Source organism: Pseudorca crassidens, chromosome 2 (assembly GCF_039906515.1).
Source record: "Pseudorca crassidens isolate mPseCra1 chromosome 2, mPseCra1.hap1, whole genome shotgun sequence".
Lineage (NCBI taxonomy): Eukaryota > Metazoa > Chordata > Mammalia > Artiodactyla > Delphinidae > Pseudorca > Pseudorca crassidens.
This window is the reverse complement of record NC_090297.1, coordinates 15,714,816-15,741,766: the sequence shown is the minus strand read 5'-3', so window position 1 is coordinate 15,741,766 and position 26,951 is coordinate 15,714,816. Positions and strand designations below refer to the sequence as shown.

Sequence of the window (26,951 nt, the reverse complement as noted above, 5' to 3'; positions counted from 1 at the left end):
GCAGGATGGCAGCAGGTAGGTCTGGGTGTGTAATGGAAAAGCCAGTCTTAACGGGCAGTAACCCCTGCAGATGCTCTGATCTCAGTAGAAAGGACTCCCAGGGAAGGGGTGAATTACCTGTCCACTTCCTGTGTCCCCAGCAACTTGCTTGCCTGGGAAAGAGGAAAATCTACACCCTATTCATACCCCAGCCACCAAAGCTCACCCCAAGGCCAACTCCTCCAGGGAGGACACCCAGAGCTGTCAGCCTCCTTTACAGGGCCAGCCTAGCTCCTTCCATTATTCAGTCCTCACCTCCCTAATTGTACCAACAGACAGTCCCCTCCCTGACCCCCCTCACTCCGCAGAAGGCAGCATGCCCCCCGCAACTATGCCCACCCTGCACTTGGTACCCGCCTGGACCACAGTGTGTATTTCTGTGCGTTAGTCCTGTGTACACCTCTCTCTCCCCATCAGACGGCAAGTTTCTCAAGGGCAGAGACTGTTTCTCATACATCTTTCCCTCTGCAGTATTTGGCATATAAAAGAGACTCAGTAAATAAGGGCAGCCAGACATCAGCTGTGGGAGAATGGGAAAAACACTCAGAGTCAGACAGACCTGGTTCCAACTCCAGATCTGCCACATCCCAGCGCATGGCGAGGAGCAGGCACTGTTTCTAGACCATAGTGGGAGTTACAGGACCTGGATTCTGGTTTGAATTTTGCTGCAGTCCTAAAGCAAGTTACTCAACCAGGGCCCTCATCTGTAAGAAGGGGGAGATAGCTACTTCGCCGAGTTGTCAAGTACTTTAAATACAAAATAATCCACGCAAAAGTACTTGACACAGAGTAGGTCCTCATAGAGACATTTGCTCTGCTGTCTAGACAAACTCACGCCTCCCCCTTTATACTTGGGGGTGACAGCATCCAGTGCCCGGGTCTAACTGAGCCCAGAACGACTCTAGGAACGGCCGTTGGCAGTAAGATCCAGCCCAGCGGCCTCCCATCTGGAGAAGGCAGGGGCAGGAAGCCTAAAAACTCAGCTCTCCACACCAGTTACACAGGTCCAAGGTGCCTGTTTCCTCTCCCAGAAGAAAGAATCCAGGTCTTTCTATAAAGACGAATCACCCTGCCCCTCCTAAGAGCTACAGCAAGGATTGAGACAGCAAAACGTGCTCTCCCGAATCAGTATGTTCTGTAATGTTTATAATTAGAAAAGTCGCTCAGAGCAGGATAGAACCTTAGATAGGATAGAACCAAGCAGGATAGCACAGACTTGGCAGGACGGAAGAGAGGGACGGGGGCGCTCTGAGTCCTAGGGAGGACCAGGAGGGTTGCAAGGAGGGGCTGTAGGCCCAGGCTGGAGGGAAACCCTGTATCACTTCAGTAGAAACCCCAGTGCTTGAGTGTAATTTGGAAAAGTCATCTCTGCCCAGCGCCTGTGGGGTTGGGGACCACTAGGCAGGCATCCCCAGGTCTGTGAGTACATCTTCATGAAGATCTCTGGGTGGCTGTCCCCTTAAGCACGTGTGGGAACCCAGGGTCTCCCAGGCGGTGGGTGTTCCCCGTCCCTCACTGGATCTTCTGCAGGTCCTCGGGCCCAAAGGAGGCAGGCAGCAGCTCCTGGACTGTCCTGACAACGTACGTGCCATCCGGCTTGGTCATGTAGACAGCCCAGTCAGTGCCAAACTGGAAGAGACAAAGCCAGTGTGAGGGAAGCAGTGTGGCCAAGGGGTGAGGGCTGAGGGCTGACCTGGGTTTGAATCTGGCTCTACCTCTTACTGTCTAACATACGTCTCTGTACCTCGGTGTTCTCACCTGTAAAATGGGAATGACAATAATCATACCTGGTGCATAGAGGGAGGAGTCCATGAAAGATGGCACATTAAGCAGTTAGCACAGTGCTTGCACGTTGCTAATGGGCGATCAATGCTCCGTTCTCTGATTAAGGACTCACCCAGGGCTTTACAAGAACAATATCTAACCCCTGGGGCCAGATCCCCTCCTGCTGTGAAAAAGAACAACTAATATCTGCTTCCCTTAGAGCCTCTCCATAAGTCCTGACAGCCAGGAGAGGTGGCATGCCTCCCTCGTCACACACCTGACATGGAACATGCAGGATTTCGCCATCTACCCTTTGAGGGAGGGGGATATTATCCCCATTTTACTGATGAGGAAACTGAGGTTTTGCAGGGTAACGTCAGGAAAGCAGAGTTTTAGCCCAAATCTCTGTCCCCATCTTTCTCTTACATGCTGGCTGTGTGATGTGGGGCAAATGATTAAACTCTTTGGGTCTCTGTGTGTGTCTTGATCTGTGAAGTGGTTTTAGAGACAAAAGACTTATTAGGCAGGAAGATAGGTGTCCTAGGTGGAGAGTTAAATCAGCTGTGGTGTAATGGAGAGAGTCCTGGAGTTGGAGTCAACAGCCCGAGGCTCTGCCTGGCCAGTGCTGAGTCCTGGAGGTGCCTGCAAGCGGTGTCTGGCGCGTAGTAAATACTCCATCAATGGAAGCCATTCCTACTGATGACCTGTGCTTCCTAGTGACCGCTCAGCTTTGCCGTCTGCTGTTCACGCTTCAGTCTGAATCACCAACTTATTACCAGGCACAATCCATCTCTGGCTTTTTATTTTATTTTACTTTACTATTATCTTTTTAAAGTTTAATTTTATTTACTTTTTATACAGCAGGTTCTTATTAGTTAACCATTTTATACATATTAGTGTATACATGTCAGTCCCAATCTCCCAATTCATCCCCCCCACCCCAACCACCCCCGCCACTTTCCCCCCTTGGTGTCCATACGTTTGTTCTCTACATCTGTGTCTCTATTTCTGCCCTGCAAACCGGTTCATCTGTACCATATTTCTAGGTTCCACATATATGCGTTAATATACGATATTTGTTTTTCTCTTTCTGACTTACTTCACTCTATGACAGTCTCTAGATCCATCCGTGTCTCTACAAATGACCCAATTTCTTTCCTTTTTCTGGCTTTTTAAAATTAATGTTTTAAGGAAGGAAATTTTTCTGCTTGGCGGGCTCTGCCTGAGGGTATGGGTGTGAGTTGAGTGGAGGTGAGTTTAAGCACCACCAGGCCCCTGGCCCCCAAGCTTCAGCTCTTATTATTTGCATCTTGGTTTCAGTCCCTCCTTCAGCTTTTCCATTCTCCTTCTCTCATCTGCCAGCATCTAATCTGTTTGGAGAAAACAGCAATGAGCAATTAGACTGAGGCGGGGCCTCGGGAGTCAGGGAGTTGGCATTCTGGTGTGCTTTCCTTATGTGGCCTTGGACATGCCATGGTGCTGGGCAGCCGTTTGTGCCCCTCTAACGGGAGATGAAGTGCCTACTGTGAATTCAGTGCCTTCGTGGTGGCATTTTTCATCTGGATTTGGGACATGAGTTCTGCTAATTGTGCCTGATTTGCAGTCCTGGCAAGAAGCAGAAGGAGGACGGAGATATTTGCATGTTCGAGAGATGCTTTGAAACCCCCAAGGCACAAAAGCAAAACTGAAGGAAGCCCCACTTCCCCCCATTTCAGACAGTTCCCAGAGCAGAAGCCCCCATGGAACAAGCAGGTCCTATGCTGCAAAGCATCATTATATCTCCACTGGGGCCGAAAATAAGTTGTTCCATTTATAGGACCGTAAAGGCAGGGAGGCTTCCGCGGGGAGCGTGGGCTTTGCAGTCAGCCTGAACTGCGGTGAATGCCAGCTCGCCACTGACCGGCTGCATGTCCTTCAGCAGGTCATTTCACTTCTCTGAGAAATGGGGGTAATGACCCACACGTCTCTCCAGGTGGGGGGGGGTGGAGATTAAATGAGATGCTGTATTTACAGGGGCCAATGACGTCACATCAGAGCCCAAGGGCGTGGGGATTCTTTAAACTGGTGACTTTAGCCTCTGGGGACTCTGGAGGACACAGGCCCCTTTGCGAGTCCACCAAAGCCACGGGCATCCCCCCTCCCCCAATGTACGTTTACACATCAAAAACTTCACTGAGCCCAGATTCAGAAGCCACGGCCAGATCCACCCCTTTGTTTTTAGGATTGAAGAAACTGAAGTCTTCCACCAAGAAGATCTTTGTAAAAAGTACATCAGATCCTTTAAGTTCCCTCTTAAAAACAACCAGTGAATTCCCTTTATTCTTTTCTTCCCCCAACTTTTGTTTCAATGTCATAAAATCATTTTAACCATTTTTAAGTGTATGATTCAGTTCTCTTTATTCTTGGAATAAAACATACCCTCCATTCACAGCCTACTGCGTGATTGGCCCCTGCCCACCCCTCTGACTTCACCTCCTATCACCACGCACCCCAACCCCTGCCCCCGTGTTCTAGCCTCTTTGTCCTTCATACGACTCATCCAACTCACCAAGTATATGGGCGTTAAACTTGCTGCTTCCTCTGCCTGGAAATCTCTAGGCCTTGGTCTGCCTCATCTTTTCTCATTATTTATATCTCTGCTCAAATGCCGTCTTCCAAGAGAGGCCCTTCCTGGCCATCTAAAGCAGGGGGTTGGCAAACTTTTTTCCATAAAGGGCCAGGTAGTCAACAGTTTAGGCCTTGCGGGCCATAAGGTCCATGTTGTAACTCCTCATCTCTCCTGTGGTAGGACCAAAGCAGCCAGAGACAACGTGTGAGTGAGTGGGCGTGCCTGCGTGCCAATAAAACTTTATTTACAATGACAAGCAGCAGTCTGGATTTGCCCCTGGGCTGTAGTTTGCCGCTCTGACACTGACCTAGACTCAGCTGCCCCTTCTGTCACTCTCGACTCCTTTTTTCTGCATTCTTTTCTCTGTAGCCCTCATCCCTCTCAGAAACTCTACTGTTGATTTATTTTGCTCCTTGTTTGTCTGTCTCCTGCACTAGACTATAAAGTCTGTGAGTGCCGGGCCTGGCCTGTCTTTTCACTGCTGTCTCCCCAGAGCAAGGTCAACGCCCAGCACAGAGCAGACACTCGGTAAGTATTTGTTGAATGAAAGAATAATTTCCAGTGATTCACGCAAGCTTGGGAAGGCCTTAGGAATCAGCCAACTCAGCAAACAGGACAGTTGCTGTGTCTCCTCGCTGGCAGCTTGGCTCAGCTCCCAAGGCCTGGGGAAGAGCAGGGAGGCATCCGTTCCAGAAAGAAAGGGAAGCTGCTTACCTCTCTCATGACCTGCCGGCAGGCCCCACATGGGGAGATAAAATCATCTTGCAAGTCACTGCGGAAGCAGAGAATCAAACACAGATCAGTCTCTTCGGAGGCCAGAGGACAATTGCTAAAATTCAGGCCCCAAGTCCTGCCCTCCTCCAGATTAAGTCAAATCCCACCAGGCAGTTCCTGGCTCACAGGTGTGCTGCGTCCTAGAGGCTGAGAAGAAGCACACAGAGCTTTCCGCACTTGCAAGAGGCAAGGCCACAGGCAGGACCATTACTTTCATCAGTGAGTTCAGTAAACGTTTAGTGAGCACTTACTCTCACCAACGCCACAGGGACACAAAGGTTAAGGAGAATTTGTCTCTGGCCTTCAGGAGACTGCTCAGCCCAGTGGGTGACATAGAAAACTAGATGAGTTATCATTTCAAACAAAATGCAGTAAGAATGCATGGTAACTAGGAGACCCTCCCTGACTAGGGAGGGAGAGAGAATATTTTATGGTGGAGGTGGCATTTGGCCCGGTCCTTGGAGGAAGTGTAGAGTCCATACGTCACCATTAGTGAGCACCTGCTCTGCCCCAAGCTCTCTACCAGGCACTCGATAGACATTATTTCATTTAATTCTCAGTATAACCTGAGTGTCAGAATGACCATTTTACCTTCAAGAACATATATTCAGTGAGATGAAGTAACAGAGTGCTACTCTGAAGCTCTGGGGTTTTCTGTGTTGCAGGCAAGAGATGTAGTATGTGCAAAGGCCCTGAGACATATGTGAGTCAATGAGAAAACTGGGTTCCCTGTATCGGAGAAAGTCAGAGAAGAGAAGCCTACAGCCAAGGGGTTGTCTCTGAGAGTGAAGGCAACTGAAGGCAGTCCTCCAGCCCTGAGCAGGACAAAGGATGGTGTTTAAAGAAAGAGTAAACTGTAAGAGCCTCCAAGCCTGATGAAGCACCAGAGGTTAAGCCAGTGGCCACCATCACCCTTGCTCTTCTGAGACCCACAGCTCTGTGATACCTCTGGACGATTACAGGACTTAAAATTTGGTTCTTGATCAGCTCTTCCTTTTGCTAACTACATGTGACTTTGACCAAGTCATTTTAACCCATGCAAGGGTCATTTCTTTGCCTATAAAATGTGGGGAATAACGCCATCCACTTTGTAGGAATGCTTAGAAGATAAAATGAGATCAGGTGTGCAAAGGCCTTGGTAAGCTTTAGAATGCTATACACACACTGTTATCGCCTCTGCTAATCACTGGCACTCTTCCTTCACATATATAAGCTCTGTCATAATTCTAGTACCTTGTCATATACAGTTTTATTACATACTGTGTGCTTTATGTACTGTTGTATAATTAATTTGCCTTATTGTGTATTAACAATAATTATCATATTGTTTAATAGGTGCCTAGAATGTGCCAGGCATCCTCCGAAGTACTTTATAGTCATTATCACATGTTAATCGACGGACATTTATTTATTGAGCACCTACTATGTGCCAGGCACTGTCAGTGCTGGGGATACAGCAGTGAACAAACCAGGCAAAATTCACTGTTCTCAGGAGCTTTTGACTAGTGAGATGAGCCAGATAACCAACCAACCAATCAACCAACCAGTCAACCATGTATCAAGTGGAGACAGAGACAGATGCTATGCATTGAATAAAGCAGCTGAGGGGAGAGAGAGTGGAGGGGTGCTATTTTATTTAATCCCCATGACAACTCCCTTTTACATGTGGAGGTCCAGTCAAAGGAAGCTTCTGCTCATGGAAAGGTGGGTCCTCTCTGAACACACTCTCAGCTTCAGAGTGATCCCATGGGAACGTGAGAGGGTGGGGACCCCTGCCCAGGATGCACCCTGAGCCAGATGAACCCATCTGGTTTCCAGGTGACTGATGTTGCAGCCAGAGCCTCTCATAAGCTCTTTGGAGGCTGGACTCTGTTATTTTTTATTTCATTTCACACATGTTGGCTCAGAGTTTGCTCTATGATAGGCAAGCATGGGAGGGAGCAACAAAGACCAATCAGAGAATCCCTGACTTCAAGGACCTTGCCGTCTGGAAGGGAGATAAAATCTGTGTGCCAATGTCATAACTACAGGCAGACTGTGGTTAGGGTTACGGGAGAGGTGTTCTAAGTGAAATTCAGCCTCCCTTCCATGGCTGAGAAGGCCCTGTATGATCTGGCCCCTACCAAGCTCACCATTTCCTTTCCCAATCTTGTGACATGCATGGCTAACTGCCCAAGGGACAGCCCCTTGGAGAGGGTGACCTGCGTTGGGGTTTTCAAGGTGGGGTATGAACATGCATTCGACTGGAATGTTGGATTTGGTCTCAGGTTCAACCACCAAAAGTCACAAGATGGTACATCCTGGCAGCAGAGCTCTGAGAACTGGGAGACAGCCCAATAATAATGGCTTACACTTACACTGCACTTCTCTGGGCCAGGCACTGTGCTAAGGGCCATATGTATATTAACTCATTTAACCCCTTATAACCTTATAAGACAGGAGCTATGTAGGTACTCTTACCATCTACGTGTTAAAGGTCATGAAAGGTGAAGTGACCTGCCCAAGGTCACAGAGCTGGTAACCAGGATTTGAACCCAGGATCTGTCTACTCTGCCTTTGGTAGTTCTGCAGCTTGCAGAAGTAATAATGATAATGTTAAAACAATAGTTTTAATTTATTGCACACCCCGAGTCCTCCCAACAGCCCAATGGGTAGGCATCACTCTCCACTTTACAGAAGAGCTGGCCTCAGATTGTTGAAGCAATGTGCCCAAGGTCAGTAGTGGAGAAGGATTTGAAACCAGGTCTCGTTAACCCGGGAGCCTGGCCTCCTAAGCATTACTCAACGTTCCAGCCAAGAGAAAGAATGAAAAGCTTGGGAGAAGCATCCCAGAAGGTCCTGGGTGCACGGGGACCTTTTCTCCTCCCTTTCCCTTTCTCCCTCTCCGCTGCCCTTTGCCTCTTCCACCTTGTGCCGGGTGTTGACAGTTTCCTGTGGTTTGTGCTGACCTTAGTCACACACTGAGGCCAGCTTATCAGACTTGACAGGCTGGAAACCTATTGACTTTGATGATGACAGCTAGGACCCCAGTGGGGCAAGCTTCTCTCTCTGTCAGCAAAATCCCACCCGAGCTGAGCACTTTCCGCTTTACAGATCTCGAGGGGGCTCTCTGAGACGATTCACACTCATCATCGTTAACAAGGGAGCTGGCGCCTCGCATTCACCCTCTAAATCCACACTCTCAATTTAACAAATCATTAGTGCAGTAATGACTGCTTTTCTGGCTCGGGAATGCTGGCGCAGGCAGAGTACCTGGAGAGGAGCTGTTGGGTGCTGGAAAAATGCGTTTTTTGTGTAAACAAGGACATTTGCTAATCATCACTAACGAAACTCAGTCATGCTTTTTAAGAGTAGATAATGACCAAGAGAAAAAGCCTTTCATCTGGAACATTCTAAACAGAGCAGGGCCACCTTGCCATTATCCTTTTGTTGACTTTTCCCCAGAATATCATTATTTTCTTGGATCAGGTTTGAAATTGAGTTACCCCCACCCTCTTTTTATAAAGTGTAATTCACATCCTGATCTCTGTTCGTCCGCACAAAATGTTCCCAGGGCGGCCTCATCTATTCCTCCCAAAGCCGGAGGGAAGCCAGGACAGACCTTGGTCACAGGGAGAGCTCTTGGAAGCTGGGGCCCTTCTCCAGAAGTGCATCCTTGACTTCCGTTACTCAGGGAAGAAAACCTTCAATAATGTGGACCACCTTGGGGGCCAGAATGAGGCCAAATTTAGGATCTTATAGAAGAAATGGGGGGACTTCCCTGGTGTCACAATGGTTAAGACTCCACTCTCTCAATGCAGGGGGCCTGGGTTCGATCCCTGGTCAGGGAACTAGATCCCACACACATGCCACAACTAAGAGTTCGCACGCTGCAACTAAGGGGCCCGCCTGCCACAACTAAGACCTGGCTCAACCAAATAAAAACGCATAAATAAATAAATATTAAAAAAAATAAAAAAGAAATGGGGGCTGGTTTCTGTCACACAGACGCCATAGGCCTTGCTCTCAGCCCCTACATTTCCGTCAGAAAGGTCCTGCATCTCCACCACAGTGAAGAGATCATTCACACCTAGTCCATGACCCATGCACCCGGATGTCCCTAAAGACCAACAGTTGGTCAGCCTTGCAGTCTCTTTCCGGGTGGATTCAAAACTTCCCAAGTTATTTTCCTTGCACCGTTATCTTGCTACGAGAACTCTCTCTCATAGACAATGCAACAGTACACAGAGAAGCAATTCGTCATTAAATCAGAAGCATAATGGGGTCCAAATTAATCAAAGAGCCCATTCACGTGCTTTGAATCCTGAAGCCACTGAGTCTGGGTCCAGGGCCAGTAAGAACTCAACGAATTCCCTTTGAGGGCACACACGTGGGAGCTTGGATAATTATGCCTGGGGCCTGGAGAGAGAGTTAATAAGTGCTCTTGCTCAGCCAGAACCTGGGCTGGAATCTCATCAGTTTAGACCATAGCCTGGGTTTGCCTGGGTGTCACCCCACCAGCTTGTCCTTTTATCCTGGTTCTTGCACCTAGAGGTGATTGATGCCAAGTGAAGGAGCTGGCACAGTGAAGGACGGATCTCAGTATCAGCTCAAGGAGAGCAGGGAAGAAGGTTTCCTTTCCTGGCACAGCATGGCACAGTGGAACGAGCCCTGGAGTCAGACTCTAGATATGTATCTGTCTCGGCTTCGCCACTAATTCCTAGGAAGGTTGCTCATCATCTCTGGGTCTCAGTTTCTTCAACTGTAAAATGGGTATAGTGGCCAGGCAAGTCTATACCAGGTGATTTTTAGGTCCCTCTAGCTTTGTTTCTATGCTGCCTTTCTATTGTATCTTACAGGGATTCTGTTGTGGTTTGCGCTGTTATTAGAACAAGAGCGCGCCTGCCTTTGTCTTAGAGTTGTCTTGCTTGTTTACCTGCTCTTCAGGCTCACCTAGGGCAGAGTCCATTTCTTATTTGTCTTCTACCCTCAGCACTCAGCCCAGCCCTACAGTGCCCCACACCATAGGAAGCGCAGTATAAACGCATGTTAGACGAATGAATGAATGGATGAATAACTGGTGTGTGGTGGGTGTTGGCTGAATAGATGAATGAATATTGCTGTGAGCAGCCTTTCCCACTCACCTGGAGATAGCGATTGCCCTGAACTCTTTGTACCCTTCTGAGATGGCCTTCTGGATGGCGGTTCGTTCAGCACAGACGCCCAGTGGGTAGCAGGCATTTTCTATGTTGCACCCTGAGAAGAGAGGAGAGACCAGTGCTATTTGCAGCAGAGCCACTTCCTGTTGCATGTGTAGAGTAGGAGGCTTACCCCATTCCAGTGCTGGGAGGGACCCGCTACTAGGAACAAGGTGCGGGCAAGGAGAGGGCAACTTGACCAGAAGCGTTGGGAGACTCCGTGACCCACTGGTGCAGTGGTTTTTCCCAAGAACCTCCCACTCTCATCACTTATCTGATGCCTGCATTTCGAAGCACAGCCTGGAAGCAGCGACAGCATCACAGGGCAGATTAACTCAGCCTCATCTCCCCATCAAAGGTCAGGTCAGGGCCAAGGGAGATGCCAAGGCTTAAGAAGATGAGCAGAGCCCCCCACCCTGGGTCTCAGAGACAGAAGCCACAGGGTGGGGTGCGGTGGTGATCCGGATTCAAAGATTGCACCTGAGTAAAAAAATTTTTTTAAAAAATAATTTTTGGCCATGCAGTGTGGCATGGCATGTGGGATCGTGATTCCCCGACCAGGGGTTGAACTTGTGGCCCCTGCAGTGGAAGCGTGGAGTCTTAACCACTGGCCCAACCGCCAGGGAAGTCTCCAAAAGTTTTGGTGTGGATACCAGCTGTCAGAGTTCAACCAGGGTTCTCTGTGAGTTGTATTGCAAAACAAAACTGTCAAAACCAACAAACTAATGAACACAAGCTTTGCAAAAGATGTTTGTGATTGCACAAAGGGATTCCACCCCAGGGGTGTTCTCTGGAGTGTTCCTGGGGGCAATGGGCAAGGGCTGCTCCCAGGTGACAAAGCACTGGCATAGCCAGATTGGCTGACTAACAGACTCTGCATTTTCAGGGAGGTGAGGCCATGAACCAATGGTCACAGGAGCTGGGCTTTCCCCTGACCATCAGGCTGTCATATTCAGTATGTCACTCTTCATAGCTTGCCTTCTCCCTGAGGCAGGATATTCATTGTTCCCCAGTATTCATTTTCTCCTTCTTCCTTTAAGAAATACAAGTGATTCCCATTCCCATATGGCTGATCACATGGCCACGCAGAGACTATATTTCCCAGCCTCCCTTGCAGCAGAGTACGGCCATGTGACTAAGTTTTGGCTAATGGGATGTGGCCCAAAGTGAGGTAGGAAACTTCTGGATCACATCTTTTGTAAAGAGACTGCTTGCCCTTTACTTCCTTTCTTTTCCCCTCCATAGGCTGGGTTGGGGCAGACGGCTTTGACCACGTGCTTTATATTCACAGGGATGGAGAAGCAACAGCACAGAAGGAACCTGGGACCCTGGCCAACTCCTGGAACAGAGCTGAGTTGCCTACTTGCCCTGGACCAGCTGCCTACTCTGAATCATCATGTGAGAGAAAAAGAGAATTCTGTCAGGTATGAGTCATTGTATTTGGGGATATCTATTTTTATTTATTTATTTATGGCTGTGTTGGCTCTTCGTTTCTGTGTGAGGGCTTTCTCTAGTTGTGGCAAGCGGGGGCCACTCATCGCGGTGCGCGGGCCTCTCACTATCACGGCCTCTCTTGTTGCGGAGCACAGGCTCCAGACGCACAGGCTCAGTAATTGTGGCTCACGGGGCTAGTTGCTCCGCGGCATGTGGGATCTTCCCAGACCAGGGCTCGAACCTGTGTCCCCTGCATTGGCAGGCAGATTCTCAACCACTGCACCACTGGGGAAGCCCTTGGGATATTTTTGTTACAGTAATTTAACCTGTATCTAACCAAAACAGAAATTTGTGCTAAAAATAAGATGTACCTTTGACCAAAAAAAAAAAAGAAAAATCAAAAATATGTGGTCTTGACTTAGCAGTTGGGCAATAATGTGAAAGAAAATACAGATGTGGCAAGATGGAAAGCTGATGGCCCTTGCTACTCTGCGGCAGGTTATTTGGTAAAACCCCACCCTGCAATAACCTGGAAGGCAAACCATGGTACACACTTTTCTACCTAGGACTTTTCTACCTAGCAATGTGAATCAGCCCTGTGGCAAAGATCTGATTCAGGCTGTCATTTCCACCCAGTCATTGTTTCAGGTGCCTCAAGGTAGCCACCATTAAAATGAGGCAGCAGGGCTGGGCTGGGCAGGGAAGCCAGTTAGTAAAAAAGGGAGTTGGTGGGCTTAAGAACTATTGCACAGAAAGGATTCTTCGGGTGTGCTACTCCTGTATGAAAGTGGAAGCAAACAGACCAGAAGGTTTCTAAGTTTTCGATAGATTTGGAAAGCCAGAGAAACCAAAAGTCTGGCCTACAAAAGCCTGTGATTGTTCAATTCCTAAAGAAATCTGGGGCCCCCAAGACTCCACCATCAGCAGTAAGCTGAGAGAGCTGTGTGCCCCCAAGGAGAGCATTCTCTCTGACACCCACTTCAGAGGTAAGGCTGAGGAGGATAATGGTGGAGGAAGAAGCTCCCAGAGGGCAAAGCCAGGGGCCCCAGTGGGCCGTGGACAAGGGGGTCACCCCCAGGGCAGAAAGGGGAGGCAAGGTGTACCCCGGGGCAGGGAGTTTTCACACTTCTTGCCCAGCAGGTCTGATAACTGCACGGACTGGTGGCCAACAGGTGTTCTGTTTTCCTAATGGGAGATTGGACGACTGTTAGCCTTTCCTGCTCCACATCGTGTATGGCCAGAGTGGGTGTGAAGTGGGGGGCAGATGATTATATTTTAGTTTTCAGGCCACTGGATTAGCAAGGCCACACCCAACCTGAGAAGGTGGGCTGTGCACCACCAAGGGATCCTGCTTTTAGAGCAGGATGCAGTGACTGGGTGGACTTTGGGTTGTCACCCTCAGAAAGTTTATAAGTGGGTCCTACGTGTGGGAAGAACGATGTACGGATACTTACAGGTCACAGGGGGTCTTGTGGCAAAGACTAGTCGTTCCCAGTGTTCACACTCTCAATAGAATCCATTGGAGTTTAGTTGGGCACATGCCTACCCAGCTGGAGACCATGTTTCCCAGGCCCCCCTAGAAGCTTGGGGTAGTCCTATAGGGTTAGCCAATGGGATGTGAGTGGAAGTGTTGGGTGAAACCTGACCCACACTGGGCCAATCAGAGTTGAGCACCTGACCCACACTAGGCCAATCAGAGTTCTCCTGTGTGAGGGACCATCAGTCCCTCTCTAACACCAGGAGCTGGGCCTGGGCCCAGCTAGTTTCCCTTCTTTATGGAGAACACCAACAGGAGGCAATGAAATGGACACTCAGATGAGAGATGGTGGGAAAAGAGTCCGGCCTCCTGATGCCAGCTGCCCTTGAAGCCCAGAAACACTCCAGCTCTGCCACCATTTAGTTATAGGAACCAATGCACCCTCCTTTTGCCTAAAATAGTTTAAAAAATAGTAATCCTATCATTTGCAACCCTGCAGAAATCAGTTAATACAGTTGGGATACAGGACAGGGAGCCATCAGGGAGCTGCAGCCATGGAAGGAGTGGTTGATATTCATCGACTGCCTACTTTGGCAAAGCATTTGTTCATATTCACATGTGAGTTACTGTAGCCTGGGTAAGTGGCCCCTAAATGCTCAGGCTCTCTGCTAGGTCAGTGAAAGTTAAATGAATAAATGAATGAGTCTTTCTTGCTCCCTACCTAGTCTCCCCAGACTGGTTCCTGATGCCTGCTGGAAATGGCTTCCTTTAAACATACCCTTGCCTGCTCAGACCTGCCTGCCCCTCCCACCTTTGCCGACATGTGACCTTGCTGCATTTGACTTCTGCCTCTCCCAGAAGCAGAAGAGCTGCTCCCCACTCCACTTCCCGTCTAGCAACCCTCCCACCCCTGCCTCATCCCTGCCTCAGGGACACTTTTCCCATTAGACGTGACTCACATAAATCTTGGGTTTTGCTGATGTGATGTTAAAGCAAATGGCCGGACTGCAAAGGGCCCGGCCTCTCAGGATGATTGCCTGTGTCTGCTTTGGAAGTTCACAATGACCTCATGTAGAGAACTCTTCCTTCACTGTGTGTAAAAACTTCAACGGGCCACTTAAGGAGAGGGAGAGTTTGTTCTAGAAGGGAGTGCCCTCACATACCCTACTGTTCAAATAGACTTTTGTAGAAAGATCCGGTAGGTTTTGTTCTGCCCTGGGACCCTTTGCCCTCCTGGCTCTGAGAATTTGGGAGAGGGACTGAACCGCCTTGAGGCTCAGTGCGCTCATTTGTAAAAAGAAGATGACAGCACCTTCCTCGCAGGCCTCCAATGAGAATGAGTTGAGATCGCGCGTGTAAAGCAATGAGCACAAAGCCTGGCACAGAGTAAGTATTCAGCAGCTGGAGCTGCTGGTTTTTTTTTTTTTTTTTTTTTTACGGTGTGCGGGCCTCTCACTGTTGTGGCCTCTCCCGGTGCGGAGCACAGGCTCTGGACACGCAGGCTCAGTGGCCATGGCTCACAGGCCCAGCCGCTCTGCGGCATGTGGGATCTTCCCAGACCGGGGCACGAACCCGTGTCCCCTGCATCGGCAGGCGGATTCTCAACCACTGCGCCACCAGGGAAGCCCTGGAGCTGCTGTTCTTAATTGCATGAAAGTCAAGGCTTTGGTGGTGGAAGGCCTGTATGACTGAGCTTCTGTTCCTTCCAGACAAGGTGTCACAGTGGCCCTGTCTCTGTTCTTCAGGCAACTTTGAAATTCTTTCCATGACTACAAGGCCCTCGTACTCTGGTGCCAACCTGCCTACCTCCTGGACCTCAACTCCTTTTGCTATCCAGCTGTTCCCCAAGTATATACCTGCCACAGGGCCTTTGCACCGGCTGTTCTAACTGCCTGGAACTCTCCTCCCCCTATAAGCACTTGGCTCACTCTACCCAGGTCTCTGCTCAAACGTCATCTCCTTGGAGAAGCCTTCCCTGATCACTCTATCTAAAATTGTTTCCTCCCCCCTCACCTCCCACCCTCTTAATCCATTTATCCTGTTTTAACACTTCACACTTTCCTGAAATGAATGTCTTTAATATCTAATTCCCCCACTATCCCCCAAGTAAAAATTCCTGAGGGCAGGGACTTTGTCTATATTGTACATTGCTGTATGCCCAGGGCCTGGAACAGCCAGTGTGCCCAGGGCCTAAAACAGTGAGGCCAGCGAGGCTCTCAGTTACTTATTATCGAAAGAGTGGAATTTCCCTCTTTAGTGCTAAATCTCTGAGATGCAAAGGAATAACTGTATGTGGGGCCTCTAGCAAGTTCAAGTGTAATTTCCAAGTCTCGCTTCTAAAAAAACAGAAAAAAAGAGGAGGAGGAAGGGAGGAAGGAAACCCATAAACTGTTGATCCTGAAAGGTCAGACAATTTTGTTTTGCTTCCCTAAAGCCCAGGGCACAAAACGTCATCTATACAGGCAAACCAACTCCATTCCCTGCGTTCCCTTCACTGACTCTGAAACACACAGGAGAGACGGGCTGGGACGGCACCAAGTTAGAAATCCATAATTATAAGATTGGACCAGAAATAATACTATGATGATAGTGCTGTTATTACTCATTGCTTTGTTTTAATCTTTTCTTTTATTGCTCTCCTTTTATCTGCCAGGCACTCATGGAACACTTCATCTGCATTCTGTTGTTAACCTTTTTAACAACTCTGTAAGGCAGATCCTATTCTAACCCCATTTTACAGAGCGTAAATCTGAGGTGGGGGTCAGGGAGTCAACTCACATCCTGACATGACAGATACAAAGAAGTGTCTTTCTCTGTGGCATTTCAGTGAGGCCATGTTCTGAGGAGGTTTGTTGCTTAAGGCAGGGCTGGAGTCAGATGTCATCGAGACATCAGCCAGGGAAGAAATTCACAAGGAGGTGACTGGGACTCAGTCCCCCAGAGAAGAGAGCACTGCCGGAGAGCACGTCCCCCTCTCTGCGTCTGCTCTGCCTTCCGAGGGATCTTAAGATTCGAGCGGGGGTTCATCACACTCAAGCAAGTGGGCCTCGGCACCTTCTGGAGGGCTTCTTAAAGATTTCTCAGCTCCACCCCTGGAGCTCCTGCTTTAGTGGTTCTGGGTTGGAGCCCGTTAACTAGCACTTCTAACAAGTTCCCAGGAGGTGCTGAGGCTGTGGGTCTGGGACCACACGTGGGAATCACTGGACTAGAGAACTGTCACGTTCGCGTTCTTGAAGAAATACTCCACTCTCTCCATGTTCCTGCCTCTGCTGCAAGTGCAACGCACAGTTTCACGAATGGATCCTATTCCAACTCAGCTATAGAGACGAGGGATTTTAGTGAAGCTCATCTTTGTAATAAGCTGCTTTCGAGTGACAGTGCAGAGGACCAGTGGACGAAGCTGGGGTGGGAGGCACAGCGGGAGCGAGGCGTGGAGGGTGGGCAGGGCTGTAAGGAGAGGAAGCTGGTTAGGGAAGCCTGCTTTGACTCACCTAGAAGTGCTATGGGTGGGTCTGGGAGCCTGCGTTGGGTTGAACGCTGTGGAGTGGGGCCATATAGAGCTCCAAAGGGTGGTCCTAGGGGAGAAAGGGAGCCCAGGGAGGGAATCAGGGGCTGGTCGGGGGAAGACAGATGAAGGATTAGGTTTAAAGGTTGAGCCAAGAAGAGCTGAATTCAGCAATTAACGAGGATGTCCTTAAACGTTTTTTTTGGTTTGTTTTTTAACATGGTTTTTTCCTCGCAAATTAATTACACGTGATCCAGAAAAGTGCTCCCCCTACCTCCCCGCCAAATGGCAATGAAACATACGGAGTGCTGCAAACCCTCTGCGGAAAGGGAGAGACAGACCACCACCCCAAGAGCACGAGCTGAAGGAGAGAAACTCCCCCATCCCTTGGGTGATGCCCGCAGGGTGGTCCTCCATGAGTCTCCTCCACGCCCTCCCACCCGGCAATCCACCATCTCTGGCTGGGGGCCCCGGGCTGACTTCGTCCCCCCAGCCCCCTTGTGTCCCATCTTAACTCTTCTCTCTGTGTCCTCACTGCCCTGTCCCCCAGCATCTCTTTCTTCTCCGGTGAGCTCCTCCTCTCTCTTTCGCTCTCCCCACAGCAGTGACAGAAGGTAATTGTTGTAGTTATTAACTACCATCCTGGTGGCCCAGCTGCGAGGGGCACAAGGCCCTGGCCGGGGTCAGGGGTAATAGAAGAAATAAGATCATCATTATGAGATTGTGACAGCAAAGCTCTCAGACTTGCTTTTGAATTGGACAGAACACCAGCTGCCTCTGAGGGTGCAAACTCCACGGAGGCTGGTCTTTTGTTCAGCTGGAGACAGTTACAGAACTGGGCAGACTTGGCCCGCTACGAGTTGTAAACTCAGTGTCTGAGTTCAGCTGTGCCCTCTCTGCCTCCTAATCATCTCTAATTCACCCCCTGATGCCCTATCAGGTTTCCTCTGGTTGTTCAAGGTCCCTCCTCTCCAAGCCCTGCCTCACCGCCATCTACCCTCCCTTTCCTTCTAAGTGAGGAGATCCAGGGATTCTGGTAAATGCCCTCCATCTGTCCCCCCTCCTCAGCACAGCTCTCTCTGCCCCCTTCTGTGTATCCACATATCCTCACGCAGCGAGGGGCAGCAGGAAAAGCAAGGAATTTGGAAGCAGATAAATCTGACCCTCAGTTACCTCATTCATAAAATGTGCGTTTGGCTCTTGGTTTGGTCTGCTTGGCACCTCCGCAGTCCTTCTTGTGGTAATAGACCCACCCACCCTGCACTGAGAAGGAATATGTGTGTGAATCAGCTGGCCCCATCACGCGACCCCATCACGACAACCGTGATTGGCCCAGGGATGTGCATGTGATTGGAGATGGACCAATCAGAGCCCTTCCCTGGAATTTTTCCATCTCGAGCTAGTGGGGAAGAGTTCTTTCCTCTTTGCTTTTTAAGACTGTAAGAATGTAAACTAGGGATGCCTGCACTCATGTTCCCTGATGCCTGGAGAAAGCCCACCTTTAGGATAAGAGAAAGAAATCAGCATCCAGAAGGCTAAAGAAGAGCATGGTGGCATTAGAGTTCCTGGATCCAGCTGTCCCTGAGGCAAGTCTACCCTTGCCCATTGTGGTTCTGGTTGGTTTCTGGCATTGGCAACTCAAAGTGCTCTGACTAAGGCATGTGACACTCATTGTCTCCTGTCATGTGGTGGCTGTGAGATTACAAAAGATCTTTCATAGAAGTGCTTAGAGAATGCTTAATCCATTGCAGTTATTAATATGGCTGTGGGTCCCTGCCCACCATGCCCCCAGCACAATCCTGCTCTGTCTCATCCTTTCCCTGGTCTCTGTGGCTGGAAATCCTAGAACCATGTTCCTTTCCTTTATTCTAATACTGCCACCCTAGACCCAGTCCATTAGTCCTGTATAATCCCTCTCAGATCTTTCCTTCTTCTTCGTCCCGTCTGCCGCTGTCCTAGGCCAAACCACTCATTCACGCATTCAACGAACCTTAACTATAGGCCGGGCAACATGTTGTCAGTGAGTAAGACAGACACTGTCCCCCTGACGCTCTTTCCTCTGTCCCAGTCTTCCTCGAGTACCTGCCAGCCTCATTGTCCTCAAACCCCACTTTCCTGTGACTCTTCTCGGCTCCCTACTTGCTACCTCATCAAATCTCAGCGTCTCTACCCGGTCTTCAGAAGTGCTCCGCAATCTGCCTGCAAATCATCACCACCCCCCCATTAACAGTAGAAGCAGCCGCCATTTGTGATATTCTTATTTGGGTCCAGAAACTGTGCTATAAGCACTTTAGCTCCTTTAAAGGCATTAGCTCGTTTAAAGCCTCACGACCGGGGGTGAAATTCAACATCTTTAATGACTAATGCAGCCCAGGCACCAACAATCAGGGAGGACCGCCAGGCCAGAAACACCAGCTTTGTCCACAGCTGTCCTGAAAGGCCGGTGTTGTGATCTTCGGTTTACAGATGTGCAAGCTGAGACTCAGGAGGGTGAAGGGTCACACAGCTGAGAAACAGCAATGCCAGGATGCAAACCCAGGAGGCTTTAACTCCTCCAGGGCCTGTACCCCATCCCATAAGAACTCCATAAGTGCCCACCGCATAACCCTTTTCCCGGTGACATCAGGTCCTTCCCTGCCCTTTACATAGGCCACACCTCTGCTCACTTCATCCATTCTCTCCTACAATCATTGGTTGAGACTCCCACTTTGAGCCATGGCCTGTGCAAGAGGAGGGGACCTCCGTGGGGGGCAGGGACTGTCATTTCTGCTCACAGTGGTATCTCCAGCACCTGGTACATCACCTAGTAATTGGTGCTCGGCAAATATTTGTTGAATAAATAAATCAATGCAAGGATGGGGAGGGCCCCTCTCTGTACACCATCGGAGGGGACATGGAAGCGCTGGAAGGAATCAATGGCTGATTGAGTGTTCAAGGCCCTGAGACATGGGGTTGGGGTGGATTGCAACGTTGTTTGAGGTGGTGGTTAATGTTTAATGCTCATCTGAGCCCCCGGGCCAGGACTGAATTTCCACATGACACTCAGAGATTCTTTGTTCCCCACAGGAAAGCAAACTTGGGAGTCAGGGGAGCTCTGGGTTCCCATCTCAGCTTGTGATCTTGGGCATTTAACCTCTCTGAGCCTCAGTTTCCTTCTCTGCAAAGGGCCGATATAATAACTGCCTTGAAAGACTGGAAAGGTTAGATGGATAACGTTGAGTCATGGTCCTTTCACAGGGTAGCACACGCTCAAGGTGCTGAAAGATGTTTAAGACCCAGGTGACTCGTGAAACCAGAAAGAACCACAAAAGACAAGAGATAAGATGAACATCAAGGGACCACTATAGAGGGGGAGGTGTGGCTCCCAGCCAGACTCGCAGCTGAGCAGCGGTGGAGGCAGGGGCTCACACCTGGCCCGGGAATGCTGGGGGTGTGGGTGTGGGTGGGGTTACCAAATTGCTGCGCAGGCGGAAGGGGGATTCCTGGCAGCAGGGCTGGGGCTTCCCATCTATCACTCTGGGCCAATTCTCATCTGCCCTGGGGGCAGGGCGATGGTGGGAATGGGAGGGGGGAGGGGCATGGCTTCCCGGCCACCTCCACGCCCCGTTCCCCACTGTCCTAAAAGAGGATGTCCCTAAGCTTAGCAAAAACAAGTCTGAATTTCTGTTCAAGTGAGCTTTTCTATAAAAACAACAAACCAAAGAAAAGGAGCTTAGGAACAGATTAGTGCCAACTCAGATTCCTGTCCCTCCCTCCCCAGGCTGGCACTCAGGGCTGGTTACCCAAACTCTGACTGCCTTCTTTCCCTTAAGACCCTCTGTAAGGCCCACACCCCACTAAGGAGTAACCCCTGGATTCCTCGATTTCACCCCCAGCCATCCCCCTGGATGGTAGGTGACAGGAAGAAAGCAGGGCTTGAGGGACCCTAGCACTGGTCACAGCAACCTGTGTGACCTTGAGCAAGTCATGTCACCTCCGGACCTCAGTTTCTTCATTGAAAAAATGGGCATAACACCTGGCTCAGCGCGTGGGCGGTGAGGACTTGCCTGTAGCAGTGGAAGCCTTTGTAGGGTGCCAGACGTAGAGGAGGGCTCAGAAAGTGTTAACCTTCTCCCTCCCAGCTCAGGGACTGCAGATGCTCTGCGTTTATGGCATCCCTTTCTTACTTCCCCTTCCCACTTCCTTCCCCATCTCTCCTCAGCTTCCCAGTCCTCCAAGAACGGAAAGCCACTGGATTTGAGCCGAATATTCATCCTCACTGTCTGGGACAGAAAGCAGGGCAGGTGGCAGATTTACAGGAGCGGCCCAGGGAAGAGGGGAGAGAGTGCCCCTCCTTCCGCCCTTCCTTCTTGTCCTCCTCTGGCCTCCCACCCAGGCTGCCACGAAGGGGGACCCCCAAGGCACCGCCCTTACCGGAGAAGATCCTCCCGTCCCCGGTGAGGAGGGCGGCCCCCACGGGGAAGCGACTGTAGGGGCAGTAGGCGGACTTCTTGGCCTCCCGGCAGGAGAGCAGCAGCCGCTGGACGTGCTCGGGCTCCAGGGCGGGGCTGGGACTCTTCTGGGCCATGTCGGTCCCCTGGGGCCCGCGGAGGAGTGGAAGGGGAACTCCCAGCCAGTGTGGGCTGGGCCCCACCGCGACAGCAGCTCCTCCCCCGGGGTGTGTCCCTGCCTAGAATCTCCCAGGTGCGTGCCTCTGGGGATGCTGGGCGGGGCCAGGTGAGGGAGAGGAGCCCCCCTTGGTTTGGGGACAGAGGGTGTGGTGTGTGTCCCAGTGTGGAAGGATGCCACTGTGTCCACGTGTGCTTCACACTCTCCCTTGGGGACCACTCCCACTGCTGACAGACTGATGGGTGAGAGGGTCAGGGGATGGGTGCTACTGTGATCTCAGCTGGAGGGAACCTCTGAGATCATCTACTCAGGACGCCTCATTTTTGTTGTTGTTGCTGGCAAAATAGACATTGGGCTGCTGGTAAAAGAAATGAGTTTGCATCCTGGCTCCACTACTTCCCATATGTACAACTGTTGGCAGGTGACGTGCCTTTCTGAGGCAGTTTCCTCATCAGTACAGTGGGGATAGTGACCATCTCTGTCCTGCATTCTAGGATTACAGAACAACTCGAGCTTTGGAGTTTAGTAGACCCTAGTTTGAATTCCAGTTCTGCCATTTATTAGCTGTATGACTTTGGGAAGTTAATACCACCTCTCTAAGCCTCAGTTTTCTCATCTGTAAAATGGGTGCACTAACAGTATCATGTAGCATTTGTAATGAGGATTGAATGAGATACAATTTGTTACCGTGAGCATGGTTGGAGGATCCCATGACGTCATGATGTAAGCATCCTTTGTGACTCCATGCAAATGGGGTTTTTGTCATTAAGTGACCTGGCCAAGATTACATAGGAAGGGCAGAATACCAGTTAGGGCATCCAGAGGCATCCAAATGTCCCCAGACCCGCAGCAAACAGGAGTGAATCTGCAGCTTCTCTTAGGGCTTAAATGGGTGGTGTGGGGAAAGGGAAAGGGAGGGGAGGTGGGAAATGCAGCAGCAGCTCCATGCCCTGCACGCTGGCATCTCTGGGTTCTGCAGTGTAGCATCTTTGTGTCCTGAGCCTGGAGCTCTCAGCCACGTGGAGACACAGGCAAACACCCAGCTGTAGAGTCTCCCCTTCGCCTTCCCTCCCTTCCCTCCTTCAGATTCCCCACACCTCCTTTCCACACATTTGGCCCTCAGAGAAGCAGCTGGTTCCCTCCCCCTCTGTCGCACTCTCCTCCTGGATTTATACCTTCGGCATCTAGAGCAGTTTCCGGGATCTGAGGCAGGGCTGGTGGAGGAAGCAGCGAGAAGGCTCTCCTGCCTCTTCTATCCCTGTACAGCACAGGCACCCCAAAGGCCCTTCCCCCAAGGCTCGAGGAAAGAAAGCAAAGGATGTCCTGGGACCACGTGCACCCACTTGACATGGGAATAATTCTAAAGCTTTTGGTGGCCAAGTAGCATCACAATTGGGAAAAGACTTACGGTGCCCTGCTGGCCTGCCAGGCCTGTTAAGAGGCCTCACTAAGCAACCCTGCATCTGTCCCCTGCCCTGTCTTGACTCACCCCAGCTCAGCTCAGCCCAGCCCTGCCCAGGCCAGGGGCTGGACTCCTTGGCTCCACGGTACCAAGAGGACATGGACGACCTCCAGGCTACTGATGGCCCTTGGTGCCTTCAAAGCTCTTTACCTACCCATGCCATAAAGGGGGACAGTGACCATTACAAACCCAGCTGTGTGGAGCCTGAGAGCCAGCAGCAGCTCTAGAATTCCTTATAGAGGGGGCTTGGGGTGGTCATCTGGATAGAAGGAGAGAGTAGGCCTGGAAACTTGGTTAGAGCTAAGTTATAGATCAACTATAGATAAATATGTATATAAAAACATTTTTTTTTGGCTTGCAGGATCTTAGTTTCCCAACCAGGGATCGAACCTGGGGCCCTGTCTATGAAAGCTCTGAGTCCCAACCACTGGACCACCAGGGAGTTCCCAAGATGAACAATATTAATGGCATTTTCTAAACATGCTTTAATCTCCACTTCACATAAAATTAAGAAAACTTAATTGCCCAGATCAAAGAATAGGAATATTGAAGAAGATGTTTTGAGTGACAATGGAGATTATCAAGGTCACCAAAGCCTCCCCAACCTCCGCCCCCAGGCCTTTGCTCAGTGAGAAAAACCACCCAGAGTCCCCATGTTAGAGTTCAAATACCATTCACTCACTTATTCATTCAATAAACAGTTACTCATGATCATAGCTAACTCTTTTTTTTTTAAAATAAATTTATTTATTTACTTATTTTTGGCTGCGTTGGGTCTTCATTACTGCGTGCGGGCTTTCTCTAGTTGCAGCGAGCAGGGGCTACTCTTTGTAGCGGTGCAGGGGCTTCTCAATGCGGTGGCTTCTCTTGTTGTGGAGCACGGGCTCTAGGCGCGCGGGCATCAGTAGTTGAGGCGCACGGGCTTAGTTGCTCCGTGGCATGTGGGATCTTCCTAGACCCGTGTCCCCTGCATTGGCAGGGGGGTTCTTAACCACTGCGCCACCAGGGAAGTCCCCATAGCTAAGTCTATATGTGAGTGTGACTTGTTTTGGACTCTACGATGTTCCATCGGTGAATTTTTTCACTCCTACACCCATACCATAGCTGTCTTTATTATAACTTTATAATAAGTATTGATTTCTGGAGGCCAAATACCCTCACCTCCCCCCACCCCTGCCTGCCACTTGAGCCTTTGCTCTTCTCTGTGCATTTTATAATGAAGTTTTCAATATCCACTGAAAACCTTCTTATCTGGCCTCTGAAGGAATTTGTAAAATGTTGGAGTAATCTATTTGACTTTTTGGAAGAATTTTCTTGTAAAACCATCCTGAACCTCATGTTTTCTTTTAAGAAAAAAATTTAAACGATCAATTGAATTTCTTTAAATATTATAGAGCTATTTGAGTTTTCTATTGCTTCTTGAGTCAGTTTTAGTAAACTAGTTGTGTGTGTTTTTTTAAAGGGTTAGGGCCACTGTAGTGAAAGCCCAGAATCCTAACCACTAGGCCACCAGGGAACTCCCCTATAAAACTTTTCAAGATAATGTTTTAAATGCTTAGAATTATAAAGCAAGCCAGTTGTATTGAAATACAGTTATCAGAATAGTTAAAATATTTGTGTACTTTTAAATTAGTGCATTAAATAACAAGCTCTAACAGTAAGCCTAATAACTACTGTGATTTTGAAGTCATGATAGGAGTAAAATGTATTTTGGAATACTGCAATAAAGTGATGTGAAAATATTTATGAGTTACATTGGTGGCAAAGTCACAGCTACTGTAATATTTCTGTGATTTGTTGTCTACCTTTATGAATGATGGGAAGGCTAAACTGTAGTTAGAAGTTAGTAAAATTAAAGGCATATTTTTTTACTTCTAAGTTCATGGGCTCCCTGAATTCTATCCAATGACTCAGTGGGAGTCCATGGGCCCTACAATAAGAGCCCTTGCCTCATTTTTTAATCTTTTCTTCCTTTGCTGTGAGTCTGTTATAAATGACGTATTATTGGCTTTAAAAATATTTCTTCTAAAAGTCTCTGTCTTTTGGTCCGATACTTAATCCATTTACACTTACTGTAATTATTGTTATATTTTAGATTTTCCCTGCCATCGTTTTTTTTTTTAATAGATCTTTATTGGAGTATAATTGCTTCACAATACCGTGTTAGTTTCTGTTGTACAACAAAGTGAATCAGCCACATGCATACATATGTCCCCATATCCCCTCCCTCTTGAGCCTCCCTCCCACCCTCCCTATCCCACCTCTCTAGGTCATCACAAAGCAAGGAGCTGATCTCCCTGTGCTATGCTGCTGCTTTCCACTAGCTAACTATTTTACATTCAGTAGTGTATATATGTCGATGCTATTCTCACTTCGCCCCAGCTTCCCCCTCCCACCCTGTGTCCTCGAGTCCATCCTCTATGTCTATATCTTTATTCCTGCCCTGCAACTAGGTTTATCAGTAACATTTTTTTTTTTTTTAGATTCCATATATGTGTTAGCATACAGTATTTGTTTTTCTCTTTCTGACTTACTTCACTCTGTATGACAGACTCTATGTCCATCCACCTCACTACAAATAGCTCAATTTCGTTTCTTTTTATGGCTGAGGAATATTTCATTGTATATATGTGCCACATCTTCTTTATCCATTCATCTGTCGATGGACATTTAGATTGGTTCCATGTCCTGGCTATTGTAAATAGTGCTGCAGTGAACACTGTGGTACATCTCTCTTTTTGAATTATGGTTTTCTCAGTGTATATGCCCAGTAGTGGGATTGTTGGGTCATATGGTAGTTCTATTTCTAGTTCTTTAAGGAACTGTTTTCCATAGTGGTTGTATCAATTTACATTTCCACCAACAGTGCAGGAGGGTTCCCTTTTCACCACACCCTTTCCAGCATTTATTGTTTCTAGATTTTTTGATAATGGCCATTCTGACCATTGTGAGGTGATATCACATTGTAGTTTTGACTTGCATTTCTCTAATAATTAGTGATGTTGAGCATCTTTTCATGTGCCTCTTTGTCATCTGTATGTCTTCCTTGGTGAAATGTCTGTTTAGGCCTTCTGCCCATTTTTTAACGGGATTGTCTGTCTTTTTGATATTGAACTCCAATGGCTGTTTGTATATTTTGGAGATTAATCCTTTGTCTGTTGTTTCATTTGCAAATATTTCCTCCCATTCTGAGGGTTGTCTTTTTGTCTTGTTTATGGTTTCCTTTGGTGTGCAAAAGCTTTTAAGTTTAATTAAGTCCCATTTGTTTATTTTTGTTTTTATTTCTGTTACTCTAGGAGGTGAGTCAAAAAAGATCTTGCTGTGGTTTATGTCAAACAGTGTTTTTCCTATGTTTTGCCCTAAGAGTTTTATAGTGTCTGGTCTTACATTTAAGTCTTTAATCCATTTGGAGTTTATTTTTGTGTATGGTGTTAGGGAGTGTTCTAATTTCATTCTTTCACATGTAGCTGTCCAGTTTTCCTAGCACCACTTATTCAAGAGGCTGTCTTTTCTCCACTGTATGGTCTTGCCTCCTTTGTCATAAATTAGATGCCCATATGTATGTGGGTTTATCTCTGGGCATTCCATCCTGTACCATTGATCTATATTTATGTTTTTGTGCCAGTACCATACTGTCTTGATTACTGTAGCTTTGTGGTATGGTTTGAAGTCAGGGAACCTGATTCCTCCAACTCCATTTTTCTTTCTCAAGATTGCTTTTGCTGTTTGGGGTCTTTTGTGTTTCCATACGGATTGTAAAATTTTTTGTTCTAATTCTGTGAATAATGCCTTTGGTAGTTTGATAGGGATTGCACTGAATCTGTAGATTGCTTTGTGTAGTATAGTCACTTTCACAATATTGATTCTTCCAATCCAAGAATATGGTATATTTCTCCATCTGTTTATGTCATCTTTGATTTCTTTCATCAGTATTTTATACTTTTCTGAGTACACATCTTTCACCTCCTTAAGCAGGTTTATTCCTAGGTATTTTATTCTTTTTTGTTGCAGTGGTAAATGGGAGTGTTTCCTTAATTTCTCTTTCTGATTTTTCATTGTTGGTGTATAGGAATGCCAGAGATTTCTGTGCATTAATTTTGTAT

At 48.5% G+C, this 26,951-nt stretch overlaps 1 protein-coding gene and 1 long non-coding RNA gene across 2 annotated transcripts; one reads left to right on the top strand and one right to left on the bottom strand.

The window, feature by feature from the left end:
• Positions 1-1,168: 1,168 nt before the first annotated feature.
• Positions 1,169-21,381, bottom strand: CDA (cytidine deaminase). The gene is made up of 4 exons (XM_067722779.1): positions 21,192-21,381; positions 10,309-10,420; positions 5,126-5,183; positions 1,169-1,668 (listed from the first exon to the last, which is right to left on the bottom strand). Exons 1-4 carry the CDS (start codon positions 21,343-21,345, stop codon positions 1,552-1,554), a joined length of 441 nt encoding a protein of 146 aa, XP_067578880.1. The 5' UTR covers positions 21,346-21,381; the 3' UTR covers positions 1,169-1,551.
• LOC137216761 (uncharacterized) lies at positions 11,552-23,552 on the top strand. Its single transcript, XR_010939844.1, has 3 exons — positions 11,552-11,786; positions 20,980-21,461; positions 23,210-23,552. It is a non-coding gene; the product is annotated as an uncharacterized lncRNA (long non-coding RNA).
• Positions 23,553-26,951: the final 3,399 nt, after the last annotated feature.